The sequence below is a fragment of the Cervus canadensis genome, chromosome 16, assembly GCF_019320065.1.
Source record: "Cervus canadensis isolate Bull #8, Minnesota chromosome 16, ASM1932006v1, whole genome shotgun sequence".
Lineage (NCBI taxonomy): Eukaryota > Metazoa > Chordata > Mammalia > Artiodactyla > Cervidae > Cervus > Cervus canadensis.
In genome coordinates this window covers 64121907-64135913 of record NC_057401.1, presented here as the reverse complement: position 1 = coordinate 64135913, position 14007 = coordinate 64121907, and the positions used below count along the sequence as shown (strand labels likewise).

At 43.4% G+C, this 14007-nt stretch overlaps 1 protein-coding gene across 1 annotated transcript; it reads left to right on the top strand.

Annotated features, from left to right (window-relative positions):
• The first annotated feature begins 8796 nt into the window (after positions 1–8796).
• TAS2R1 (taste 2 receptor member 1) lies at positions 8797–9696 on the top strand. Its single transcript, XM_043489084.1, has one exon. The coding sequence runs from the start codon at positions 8797–8799 to the stop codon at positions 9694–9696; it is 900 nt and encodes a 299-aa protein (XP_043345019.1).
• Positions 9697–14007: the final 4311 nt, after the last annotated feature.

Here is a 14007-nt window from a genome sequence, read left to right as displayed (position 1 = left end):
ACAAGAGACACAAACAAGCGTGGACTGTGTGTGGATGGGGGGATGGGGGTGGGGGGGAGTGATTCTTCCAAAGAAAGTCAGGGTAAAGAGGAGGGAATAATACCAGAAAGGCCAGAAATAGCAGTTGTTCAACCTTCAAGCCTAAACCACTCAAAGACATTTTCACCGAGACTAAGCTTTAACATGAGAGATAGTGATGGTGAATGTTTAAAGACAGATACAAGTAGTAGTTAGTATCAGATCTTGGTCCATATCTTAGGAATACTATTTATTCACTACATGTCTTTAGGCAATTTCCAATCCTATGTGTACCTCAATTTAATATTCTGTAAAGTGGAGATAATATTGATTTCACACAGTTGTCAAGAAAGCAAATTGATACCATGTCTGCCAATTGTTAAGCATTTTAAGTGCTAAATAACTGGTAAGGACTGTGCCCTTTCCCAAGAGCCTCTGGCCTCAGATTCTTTCATTGTAAATTCTTTCCAATCCCCAAGAAACACGTAACTCCCATGCAATTTATATCACTCCGGTGCATAGAAAATAAGAAAAGCTTAACAATCTTTTGATAAATCTAGCATAACATGGATAATCAAATTGATCAAATATAGCACTAGAAAAATCTCCAAACCAATCTTCTTTGTGAATAAAAGAGTGATATTTCTAAATTAAACAACACATAGAATCAGCCATGTATAATGAGATTAAGCCCTCCCGTGACTGGCGGGGTCAATTTCAAAGAAGCAAGTGTTAACTCATGTACTTCTGCCCATCATGTTTCTTTCCCCAGAGAGATGGCATCGGAAAGGACAGTTGGGGTGATGTGAGCACACAAAATAGTTTCTTATCTACAGTGCTCAGAGACTCCACTTGGCAACCTGCTCACTACATAACCTTGTCCAACCTCATGGACACACAAGTAAATTCCAAGTGCATATTTCTAGCCCTTGTGGTTCCCCTCAAACCCCAAGTTTATCACCAACTGTTGAGTAACATTTCTTCCTGGAGTAGGCACCTCCGACCAAAAATAGAGTTCTTTTAGCTTTCCTCCAATCTTCTCTTCTTGAAAAATGGCACCATCGCTCACCAGCAGGGCGTGTCAACCACTCTGAAAGTGTTCTTAATTTCTCTCTTTCCCTTACTCCCCCTGCCAAAGCCATCTAACATTCCTGCTGAGGTTTCAAATCAACAAAGAAATGTCAACAGACATTTCTTTCCACGTTCTTCCACCAAGCTGATTTGGGGAACAGCATCCCTTGACTAGGGCTTCCCAGATGGCACTAGTGGAAAAGAACCTGCCTGCCAATGCAGGAGGTTTAAGAGACAAAGGTTTCATCCCTGGATCAGGAAGATCCCCTGGAGGAGGGGGGATCTCACATGGTGATACGTGGCAACTCCAGCCTTCTTGTCTGGAGAATCCCATGGACAGAGAAGGTTGCAGTCCTCAGGGTTGCAAAGAGTCAGACGTGACTGAAGTGACTTAGCACTCACGCACACATCCCTTGTCTGATGGATTGCAACAGCCTTCAGACTGGTCTTTCGGCTCCTACTCTAGCTCTTTCCTGACCCACAAGGCTGTCTTCCAGAGTAAAATCTTTTCTTTTCCTTTTTTTTCAAGCAGTCAGCGTAAATATTTTTGAACATATATCTGATTATGAAAAACCCCTTCCCTCCCTGCCACAAACACATTTTGTTGCTATTGTTGTTCAGTTGCTCAGTCATGTCTGATTCTTTGTGACCCCATGGACTGCAGCATGCCAGGCTTCCCTGTCCTTCTCTGTCTTGCAGAGTTTGCTCAAATTTGGTCATGCTATCTAAATATCTCATCTTCTGCTTTCTCCTTCTCCTTTTGCCTTCAGTTTCTGCCTGCATCAGAGTCCTTTCCAATGAGTAGGCTCTTCACAGCAGGTGGCCAAAGTACTGGTGCTTCAGCATCAGTCCTTCCAATGAATATTCAAAGTTGATTTCCTTTAGGATCGACTGATTCATCTCCTTGTAGTCCAAAGGACTCTCGAGAGTCTTCTCCAGAAACAAAATTCAAAAGCATCAGTTATCCTCTGTCCATGGGATTTCCCAGGCAAGAATACTGGAGTGGGTTGCCATTTCCTTCTCCAGGGGATCTTCCCGACTCAGGGATCAAACCTACATCTCCTGCATTGGCAGGTGGATTCTTTACCACTGAGCCCCCAGGGAAACGCCCGCACACACATAAACTCACACAAACTTTGAACTGGTTTCCCAACACAGTGAGGATGTAACCTAGTCCTTACCATGACCTGAAGCTCTCTCTGACTGGGTCACATCTGCTCCTCTGTTCTCGACTCCTTGGGCCCTTCGCTTTGCTCATGTTGCTCCAGACACCGCAAAGTTTAGCTCTTTGTTTTCCTGAAATACTTCAAGCTCTTTCTTTGATTCAAGGAGGCACTGCCTTCTCCTGCCCTCTCCCCGAGGATGCTCATCCCCTCAGTATCCATGGATTCCATCCCCTTCAGTTCTCTTTGCAGTTATCACCTCCTCCTGGAGGAGTCTACCTTTCCTGACCACTCTCTCTAGAAGTGTACCTATGTTACCAGGAAGTACTTCTTTCTTTAATTGCTCAATTCTCATCTTCCTCACTAAGATGCAGAGTCTAAGATGGCAGAGACTTGGCCTGTCTTGCTTACTGCAACACACTCCATGCTTAGGGTAGCACCTAGTCCATGACACACAATACGTGTGGACCCACAGAGAGAGAAAGAAGGAGAGAGGAAGGGAGAAAGGGGAAGAGAGGCAAGAAAGGATTGGAAATTCCCCAGCTCGGTTCAGAGCTGAAGACAAAACTGTGAGAACCAACTCAAGTGATGTAAGTGCCTCCCTTTTCTCATCGTAACTAACAAGGGATGCTTGCTTGTAAAGCACTCTGAGTTTTTACATGTAAGCCTTAAATTCAATGCATTACATGACTCCATTATTCTATTTGGTACAATGAGAGTAAATTTCACAACACTGAGAGGAGGGAGGAAAAGCACAGAAATATATCACCAGGATAAATAGAACAGAGAAGGGACAAGCACTGGGGAGTGACCTGAATATTAAAGACAAAAATTTTAGTTGAAAAGATCAACTGCAAATTCAAGTGGAAAGAAGCAAATGAATGGACTGAAAGAATTATTAGTCTGAAAGGGTCTGGAGGTTTTCAACCAAAATGTGAATTTTAGATGGAATAAATTCCATCTGGGCTTGGAATAAATTCCAAGGGCTGAGTTATTCTACAGGAAAGATTCAGAAAGGATATCTGCCTTGGTTTTCCCAGAATCTGTATTTTTCTTATTTGAACAATCTTATTAAATATACAATAATGTTACTACAGATGCACCTTCCTTAAAGCAGGGATTGTTTCCCAAGAATTGTTCCCTTGGTAATGAAGTGGGAAGACCCACTTGGGAAAGGTGTTAAAACTATGGCTCCCTTTCACGATGGCTCTAATCCCAAAGTAAATGTCCGTGTTCTGCTGAAAAGCAGAAAGATGATCATCACAGGCTCCTACCTGGTGAGAAGCTTGCCAATGTCAATCTAACAGCATGTGAAAAAAAAATTGCACTTTCTTTGGAGGGACTGAATGATTTGAATATAAATAAGCAATCCTTTCCGCCTGTCAGTTACCTCAAGAATATTTAGTATTGTCTCTTTTAATGACTGCTCATTACCAATGAGTGCCAGTGAGCAGATTTAATCAGGGTAATGTGGGGTAATCACTATGTGAATTTCTCCACATCAGGATTTGTTCCATCTGTTCCGAGCCATTTGTCCATGTAAAACTGTCACCATTCTGAGCTGATGACTGACAGGTGAGGCCAGGCTTGTTCATTTCTCATCTCATAGTCAGAAATTCTCCTATGTGTCCTTCTCACTAAAACAAATGGCTTCAGAGACACAAAGAGGTTCTGTATTCAGACCACTTTCCTCTATTTGGTTTGTTGTGTGGCTCATTAAAATACTTAGCTCACCCTCACTTAGCCCAAGAGTGCAGTCAACATCCATGGTTATCTTGATGGATGTAGTGGAATCTAAGGTGGGGAGAGACACTGGACCAGGCGACCCTGGAGGTCTTCCCATGAGTACTGAGATGCAGTCACCTCCGGGCCTGAATGGGTATCAGGTTGTCCATGGCCACAGGAAGGCTGGGTGCCCAGGGCAGATGTCTCTTGTTCTGCCATCCTTTGATGGAATCCAGTTCACGTCCCAGGCGAGCTGATGTGCCTTCAACAGCTTTGTGTGTGCTCAATGAAGAGACTGGTGGTGGGAATTATTGAATGAAAAAATAATGTAGCTTAAGCCTCATGAATTTTTATTTTTTACTCCATGGGATTCCAGCACCAGAAGACCTGTTCTACATGAAATAAAGTTTTCTATGAAGAATCACTGCTGTTCCCCAAGCTAGTTCTCACAAAAGTCATCATAGAATATTTGAGACCCAAATACCCACTCCAGATGCTTGAATTCAAAAGACAAACAGCATGTTAATAAGTAGAATAGGGCAAAGTTATTTCCTTAAAGGCTTTGGTGTTCCAGGCATTATCTCTGCTAATTCGAGTGTGGAAAAACTATATGTGATTCTAGACTCAGAACAGAATTTTTTTTTCTCTTTAATGTTACCATGACTTTTTTGTGATACTGAAGTGTGCAGACCATGCTGAAGGGCTCAGGAGGTCAATGTCATGGCTAAATTGGAGCAACAGGGAAGAGGCATGAGCTAGCTGTTCCTCTGACCTGATGTCTTTAGGAACTGAGAGCTGGAAAACAAAAGCTCTCTTTCTGTGATTTTGTAATATTTTTTCCTCTTTCCTTTGCTATGAAAACCCTTCTGTAACGGAGTTTGGTTCTTGATGCGAGGAGTCGACTCATTGGCAAAAACCCTGATACTGGGAAAGATTGAGGGCAAGAGCAGAAGGGCACAGCAGAGGATGAGATGGTTGGATAATATCACTGAATCAATGGACATGAGTTTGAGCAAACTCTGGGAGATAATGAAGGATGGGGAAGCCTGGCGTGCTACAGTCCGTGGGGTCCCAAAAAGTCAGATACAACTTAGCAATTGAACGACAACTACCTAAAAAGATTTTACTTTGGTGTTTGCATGCTCAGTCGTGTCTGACTCTTTGCAACCCCGTGGACTGTACCCCACCAGACTCCGCTGTCCACGGGATTTCCCAGGCAAGAATACTGGAGTGGGTAGCCATTTCCTCCTCCAGGGGAAAGTACCATCTGCCAAACACAGAAGAGGCAAATGCATTCTGGGGATGAGAAGAAAATCCAGATGTGCCCTCCCTAGAGCAGAGTCTGCAGGATCCAGGCAAGGACCCAACATTTGCAGGCAGCGACAGGCACAGTGATGGGAGGTTTGATGGAGAAACCATGGCAGCAGTGGTCTCTTGTTTCACAGGCAGATGCCCTGCAGTTTTCACTTCTCCAGCCTGTAGAATGTGAAATCGGGAAGTTTTTAAAAATTATTGTTCTCTCTCCACATAGGAGAGAAGAAGGCTTATTCTCATTGTCATGCTTGAATCTGGATCAGTTTTGTGAGGGCCCACTGGTGAACTTCCTCGGTGGCTCAGATGATAACAAATCTGCCTGCGGTGTAGGAAACACAGGTTTGAGTCCTTGGTGGGGAAGATCCCCTGGAGAAGGGAATGGCTACCCATTCCAATATTCCTGCCTGGAGAATTCCATGGACAGAGGAGTCTGGTGGGCTACAGTCCATAGGGTTGCAAAGAGTCAGACACGACTGAGCGACTTTCACTTTCTTTCACTTCACTCATGAGCTACCTCCCTTGACACCTCATTGAAGATGCTCCCGGCTGTTTCCTACATTGCACTGAACTTGTGACACAAAGAACAAAGTAGAGATACTGTGTATATACATGACACAGTTCAGTTCAGTCGCTCAGTCTTCCGTGGCCTCCCTGTCCATCACCGACTCCCGGAGTTTACTCAAACTCATGTCCATTGAGTGGGTGATGCCATCCAACCATCTCATCCACTGTCATCCCCTTCTCCTCCTGCCTTCAATCTTTCCCAGCATCAGGGTCTTCTCCAATGAGTCAGTTCTTCACATCAGGTGGCCAAAGTATTAGAGCTTCAGTTTCAGCATCAGTCCTTCCAATGAATATTCAGGACTGATTTCCTTTAGGATGGACTGGTTGGTTCTCCTTGCAGTCCAAGGGCCTCTCAAGAACCTTCTCCAGCACCAAAGTTCAAAAGCATCAATTCTTCAGCACTCAGTTTTCTTTATAGTCCAACTCTCACATCCATACATGACTATTGGAAAACCATAGCTTTGACTAGACAGACTTTTGCTGGTAAAGTAATGTCTCTGCTTTTTAATATGCTATCTAGGTTGGTCATAACTTTCCTTCCAAGGAGTGAGCGTCTTTTCATTTCATGGCTGCAATCACCATCTACTGTGATTTTGGAGCCCCAGAAAATAAAGTCTCTCAAGGTTTCCGTTGTTTCCCCATCTATCTGCAATGAAGTGATGGGACCTGATGCCATGATCTTAGTTTTCTGAATGTTGAGTTTTAAGCCAGCTTTTTCACTCTCCTCTTTCACTTTCATCAAGAGGCTCTAGCTCTTCTTCACTTTCTGCCATAAGGGTGGTGTCATCTGCATATCTGAGGTGATTGATATTTCTCCTGGCAATCTTGATTCCAGCTTGTGCTTCATCCAGCCCAGAGTTTCTCATAATGTACTCTGCATATAAGTTAAATAAGCAGGGTGACAATATACAGCCTTGATGTACTCCTTTCCCAATTTGGAACCAGTCTCTTGTTCTATGTCCAGCTCTAAGTGTTGCTTCTTGACCTGCATACAGATTTCTCAAGAGGCAGGTCAGTTGGTCCTGTATTCCCATCTCTTTCAGAATTTTCCACAGTTTGTTGTGATCCAGACAAAGGCTTTGGCATAGTCAATAAAGCAGAAGTAGATGTTTTTATGGAACTCTCTTGCTTTTTCGATGATTCAGTGGATGTTGGCAACTTGATCTCTGGTTCTTCTGCCTTTTCTAAATCCAGCTTGAAGTTCATGGTTCACGTACTGTTGAAACCTGACTTGGCGAATTTTGAGCATTACTTTGCTAGCGTGTGAGATCGGTGCAATTGTGCGGTAGTTTGAACATTCTTTGGCATCGCCTTTCTTTGGGATTGGAATGAAAACTGATCTTTTCCAGTCCTGTGGCCACTGCTGAATTTTCCAAATTTGGAAACAGATACTGCATATTCAGAGAAGAATCATAGGATAACCTAGGTCCCTACTCTCAACATGAAGGATTTCATATGGATTGCCTTCCACCTTTCTAAAAGTGAGCTTCACCCCAAGAGCCCTTTAGGACACCTTCAGACAAAGTACAACACATGTCCATAGGGACACATGCTTCAAGGTAGGCTCTGCTGGGTCCACTGTGATTAACTGCTAGGTTGGAAAATCTTCATTCCACAAAGGCATAATAGATCACTCCCCACTTTTGTGCTCCAGTGGGGATTTTTCCAAATAATGAATTTAGTTTTAAGTCACATTCTACAATGTGGCTTGCTCTGCCATTAGTTTTCAAGTGCCTTGAGGACAGAAACTATTGTATCCACCTTTGTCCCCACAGTGGTAAGACAGTGATGTTCAGTGGCGGGGGGGGGGGGTGATTTTGCCACTCAGGAAACACTCAGCAAAGCCCAGAATCATTTTTTGTTGTAGCACCTTGGGCAGGGCGTGCCCTGCCGGCATCCGATGCTTAGAAGCTGGGAGACTTGCTACACTACCCAGGACGCACTACCACCACCCCTCAAATATCTGGCCCCGAATGTCAGCAGTGTCAAGGTTGAGCGCAACTGCTCATGCAGAATACATTTTAATAACCGCTCATTTACTTTTTCCAAAAATAATCCATTAGAGAGTTAAAACAACAAGTCAAATCATGTGCTCTTTTATCATTACATTTGCCCTGGAACAATCAGCTCATGCCATAAAATTCTCACAGTCTTGGGACACTAACAGGGGAAAAATTTCGAGCCCTTTATTATCCTGAAGAGGGTTGGTTACCGATGAGAATGGTGCTGAAGGGTTCTCTATTACCTTCCTTTCAGCTCTTGACCTACTGTGTACATGGACATGTAAGCATACTCCCTTTGCCGTTATAGTTTGTCATGCTCTGCGGTTTATCACATATGATTTATCGCATAACTGTTTTACATTTTAGGTGGCATTAAGTTGCTCAATAATTGCATTATGAAGAACTACTACTTAGGAGTCTCACGTTGCTGATTATACTATGTCATTATAGCACAAATGATGTTTGTTTGTTTGTTTGTTTAAAAGAGTTTTCTGTAAAGAATGCCTTGCAAGTGTTAAATAGAATCACACCTATAGGCATAATTAAACAATTCATGGTAGAGATGAAGATTGAGAAGCTTCCACTGCTCAGGTACTGGAGGAGATCTCCTCCAGCCCTGGAGGGATCTGGTTCCATCATTCGCTTGTGATGAAGCTGAAAGCCAAATAGACCAGGGAAATGCAAATGCCATCACTAGGAGGCAAATCATTGCTCAAGTATCTCTTTCTTATTTGACTGCCTTGGGACAAAATTGAGGAAACAGTGATAGCAACAAATGTTCACCACATTCCTACCTTATTGCTTTTGTTGTTAAGAGCTGTGTTCTCTAAAGGAATTCTAGTTGAAGAAAAAAGAAAATTCAGAGAATCCAAACAGTCTGAAAATCCACAGCTACATCATTTTTTAAAGTAAGTGATTTTTTTTATTTCCTTCTCGGAATGCTGGCGTCTCACCTTGTTAGCCACCTTGTTTTGACAGTGATACAAGTTCTCTTTGGGATTTTTGTAAATGGCCTCATTGTGATTGTGAACGGTACTGACTTGATCAAGCAGAGAAAGTTGATCCCGCTGGATCTCCTTGTTTCCTGCTTGGCGATTTCCAGGATGGGAATTCAGCTGGCCTTCTTCTACATTAATCTGGCTCTTCTTTCCTTAATTAAATTTCCCCAGTTTACTGAGAAGCTTGTAGTTTTCACATTTGTGAATGATTTGGGACTTTGGTTTGCCACCTGGCTCAGCGTCTACTACTGCACCAAGATCGCTACCGTCGCTCACCCTCTCTTGTTCTGGTTGAAGACGAAGATCTCCAAGTTGGTTCCTTGGCTGATTCTTGCGTCCCTGCTGTATACATGTGGTACTTCTGCTGTGCACGTCAAATATAAGTGGGTATTTTACGGAGAAGATTTCCTGAGCCTTTTCTTCCCCAATGTAACAGCTCCCATCGAAGTAACCCCTAGTTTACAGTTTGCCTTTCTGTTTGCTGAGTTTGCATTGCCATTGTTCATCTTCCTCATTTCTTCTCTGCTCCTGATATTTTCCTTAGGGAGACATGCCTGGCAGGTGAGAAACACATGGACAGGCCCCAGAAACCCTCGCACACACGTGCACGTCAGGGCCTTTCTCTCCATCCTTTCCTTTCTGGCCCTCTATCTCTGCCACTATCTGATCGTGGCTTTGATCTTTTTTCAGATTTTTAAGCTTAGAAGCTTCCTATTTCTGTTCTGCACCTTCACGGTTGGTTCATACCACTCCGTCCACTCTATTACTTTAATTTTAGGAAATCCAAAAATGAAACAAAATGCAAAGGCGTTGCTCCTCCTCGGAAAGTGCGGTCAGTGAGAGAGAACTTTGATCCAGTCAAAGAATCTGCAGCTCAGTGAATTAGCGGAAGCCACTCGGCCTCCCTCAGCCAAACGAAGTCTGTTCACAAATTTACGAAGCATCATCTAAAGACTATTTGTTCAACTTGAAACACTTTTGTGGATGCTCTCCTTTTTCAAAGGGTTACATTGATTATCAAAGTGTAAAATGTGTGGCTGGATTATGTCAATGTCAGTATCCCTGCCAGGTCTTACCTCACTGGAGAAGCCTGGGTAAGTGGTACAGGGATCTTTCTGTATTATTTCTTACACGCATGCAAGCTAAGCTGCTCAGTTGTGTCAGACTCTCTGCCACCCTATGGACTGTAGCCCACCAGGCTCCTCTGTCCATGGGATTCTCCAGGCAAGAACACTGGAGTGGGTTGCCATGCCCTCCTTCAGGGGATCTTCCCAATCCAGGGATCAAACTCACGTCTCTTATGTCTCCTGTATTGGCAAGCGGGTTCTTTACCACTAGTGCCATCTGGGAGACCCTTTTATAATTTCTTATGACTGCTTACAAATCTGCAGTTATCTCAAAACAAAAAGCTTAAAGAAAAAGGGAATCACCTGTTGGAACTTGTGATGGCAGAAGGACGCATGAATATCCTGGGGACTCTGTGTCTAATGCTGGTTTTAGATGATTTATCCTGACTTAAAGTGTTGATTGCTTATTTCTAATCTACCTGGATATTATTTCTGCACTGTTTTTTAGACTCACAGACAACAGAACCATTTTTCTTCATCAGATCAGACAGTAAGCCGAGGACAGGCTGGATTTCTCTGTCCCTGTAAGTAGGTTCACCTACTCCAAGCTGCCAAGAACCTAGGTGCCATGGTGACATGATAAAAAGGCAGACAGGTGGAAGAGAAAGAGGAAACAATGGCTGAACTCTTACTTTCCATTTCACCTGATTGGACACACTGAACAGACAATAGCTTGCAAAGATATTTCGTTTTTACTTGTGTGCTCTGCTTTGGAGCCCTTTCAACTGATGGTGGCAATGTGGAACTCCTACCACACTGCATGTCTTCCCGATGAGGCAACATCAGGTGGGTGGGCTGGGGGCTTCTCCATCTGCTTGAAGTCACAGATGCAGTTTCTAACTAGCTGATGATGTCAGATGCTAAGATACATGTGTATATTCCTAAAACACCTTCAGAACTCTTTTGTTTTCAGTGGAAGCAAAAGATGTTCCTTATTTTGGCCAGCTTGCAGCTTATGTGTAATGATAGAAAATGTGTTAGGTTTGGATTTGCCAGTCATCAACAACATGGATTCAAATGTTGGTTTATAAACCTAAGATATACAGATCTCATTGTACTAAACTGAGGTCTTTGCTTCAGAAGATTCTTGGATGTGGGAGAGCTCTGAGGTTACTCTTGCTCTTCCTATGGAGGAAGGAGCAAAGCAACAAACTTTGTCTTCTTGGAATTTCCTTCCCCCACGTCCCAGTGGGTAGGAAGGTTTATAGCTAACTGTGTACTCAGGTGGCCAGCTCTGGAAAGAGCAGTTGTGCCCTGGAGATGACGATCATTCCTTCCTTTGGAGGGGACAGTGAGGAACCACATTTTCTGGACAAGTCAAGTTCAGATGCCTTCTCCTTGAAATATGGTGAGAAAAGCAGAAGAGATTTCAAATATACAAGTCTCATGTGATTGTTTTACTCAGATGCCAAGTTCTCATTCAATTCATGAGAATGAGAATTCTCATTCTCATTCATGCAAATCTTGCTTTAATAATGCTGGTTAATGAGATGAATATGAAGGTATGATTGTTTGTATGCTTAAAAGTTACCAAGAGTTATAAAAAAAAAAAAAAAAAAAACAGATAATGCATGCTAATGCAAACTCTTCCAGAAACACTTTCTCAGTCTACTTTCAAATGTTGCCTAGCTCTCACACTGATGGAGATTGGGTTGGACACTAATTGCCCCATCACTGGTTGAAGCAAAACAGACTCAGTCTTTTGACTGTTTGGAGCTGCCTTTATGTGGACAAATTGTTCTAGTCCTGCTCACTTTGCATGGGATTAGCCTCTGTCGTGGTACGGCATTGTCCTCTACCCAATCCCTGAGGTGGGGTTGGACACAGTCACCCCAGGACCTTGCCGTGGGATCACATGCCCATGGGTCAGGCCAGAGGACTGCTGACCACAGGACAAGGCCCTGTGCACTCTTCCTTCACGTCCCGTGGCTCCCCTGCTGAGTCAGTAGCAGAGGAGATGGGCAGGGAGACGGGCTCTTACAACGAGGCCAGGGGCAGCAAGAGCATCCCATTCCGTTTCAGAGAGAGGTCGGACGAGCACCCTCAAACCAGGAGACACACATCGCCACGTGGCCACCCATTCTCCATTCTGAGGTTGACCCGTTCGGTGCCCAAGCTTCAGGGATTCTCCGTGGTTTCAGTGACCACAAGACAGTGACTCCAACCAAGAAGACTAAATCTGTGTGCTTACATCAACAGTTTTCTCAAAATATGAATGCTGTAAGTAATTAGCCTCCAACTAATAATAATAAAAAAAAATATGAATGCTGTAACAATTTGGATATGAGGAAAGAAACGCAACAATTCTAAAACTCTCCCAAAGTAAGAATGCCTTTTTAATCCTCAGTCACTAATTCAAATGTAGCAACTGCTTGTAGTTAGAATAATCCAGACCCAGAAGTGGAAGGAAGACATGAAATTTAATGTCTACTCATCTTCTTTAGGGCTTTCCAGGTGGCGCTAGTTGTAAAGAATCTGCCTGTTAATAAAGGAGATGCAAGAGATGCGGGTTCGATCCCTAGGTTGGGAAGAACCCCTAGAGAAAGAAATAAATGGCAACCCACTCCAATATTATTGCCTGGAAAATTCCATGAACAGAGGAGCCTGGCAGGCTGCAGTCCACAGGGTCTCAAAGAGTCAGACACAAGTGACAGACTGACACACACATCTTTAGGTTAAGGACCACCCATTCTAGATGCTTTAGACAGTTTGAACATTTTGCCCCATTGTATGCTTAAGTATAGTCATTCTTGTCAAACTGTGCTCTAATTTTAGGCTTGGGAAACATGATTTCTGCAGCTTTAGGGCATGTGGACCTACATCTCTTGGGGTGAGAGGAGGGATAGATGGTCAGACATATCCAAGAAAGAAAGAAACCAAACAGATCATCCAAACCAGCACTGGCAATCAGTGGGATAACAGATGCTGTAGACAGATGGAGCCCATATTGGAGAAAAATCCAAATGGCAGGGGCAGGAGACCCACCTGTTTCCAAAGGGTCTTGCTACAGTGTGAATTTGGAATCAAGCTAGTGATTGTATTTGTACAAACTTAGCACCAGCATGCATGTGCTTAGTCGCTCAGTCACGTCCGACTCTTTGTGACCCTTTGGACTGTAACCTGCCAGGCTCCTCTGTCCATGGGATTTTTCAGGCAAGAATACTGGAGTGGGTTTCCATACCCTTCTCCAGGGGATCTTCCCAATCCAGAGATTAAACTCGCATCTCCTGTGTCTCCTGCATTACAGGTAGATTCCTTACCCTCTGAGCCACTGGGGAAGCCCTGCTTCAGTGGTATATTCCTTTTAAAAGAATTATTCTTTTGCCACCTATTCATTATCAACTGTCATGTGAAAACTTTATGCCAGGAGAAAGGGTAGGGGCTGAGAAAATCAGTCCCAAAGAGCTGAGAACATTAAGCTTTTGAGAAAGAGTCAACATAAATGCAGATTGCGTGTGGGCCTTTGCTTCACTGTCCTCTTATATAAAGTGAGCATCTTTCTCTGTCTCCTTGTACATTAGACCACTCGATGCACCGCTCCATACCTTCGCGAGAAGAAATAGTGCTTGTTTTTGACATTTGGCTTCACATTTGTGACATCTGCATCTACTTAATCGTTCTACTTGGGGGTCAGATTGGTGATTGTATCCTGTAGTTTAAAAGATTCAGATCAACACATCGTGGGTTTCCGTTTTCCTCTCTGGTGCTCTATTTGTTTCTGTTTTAAATGTTTGTCCACAAGATCATCTCTGTAACTCAGTTTAGAATAAAATAATCTTCTGAAACTTCTGAAAATATGTCTGTTTTAAAAGTGAAGACTTAGGGGTGGGAGAAATTGGGAGATTAGGACTGATACATATGCACTACTGATACTATGTATAAAATCGGTAACTGTGGAGAACTTACTGTACACAGAACTCTCTGCTTACTGCACTGCGGGGACCAGGATGGGAAGGAGGTCCAAACAGGAGGGCACACATGTATTCACTGGGGCTTCCCTGGTGGCTCAGAGGGTAAAGCGTCT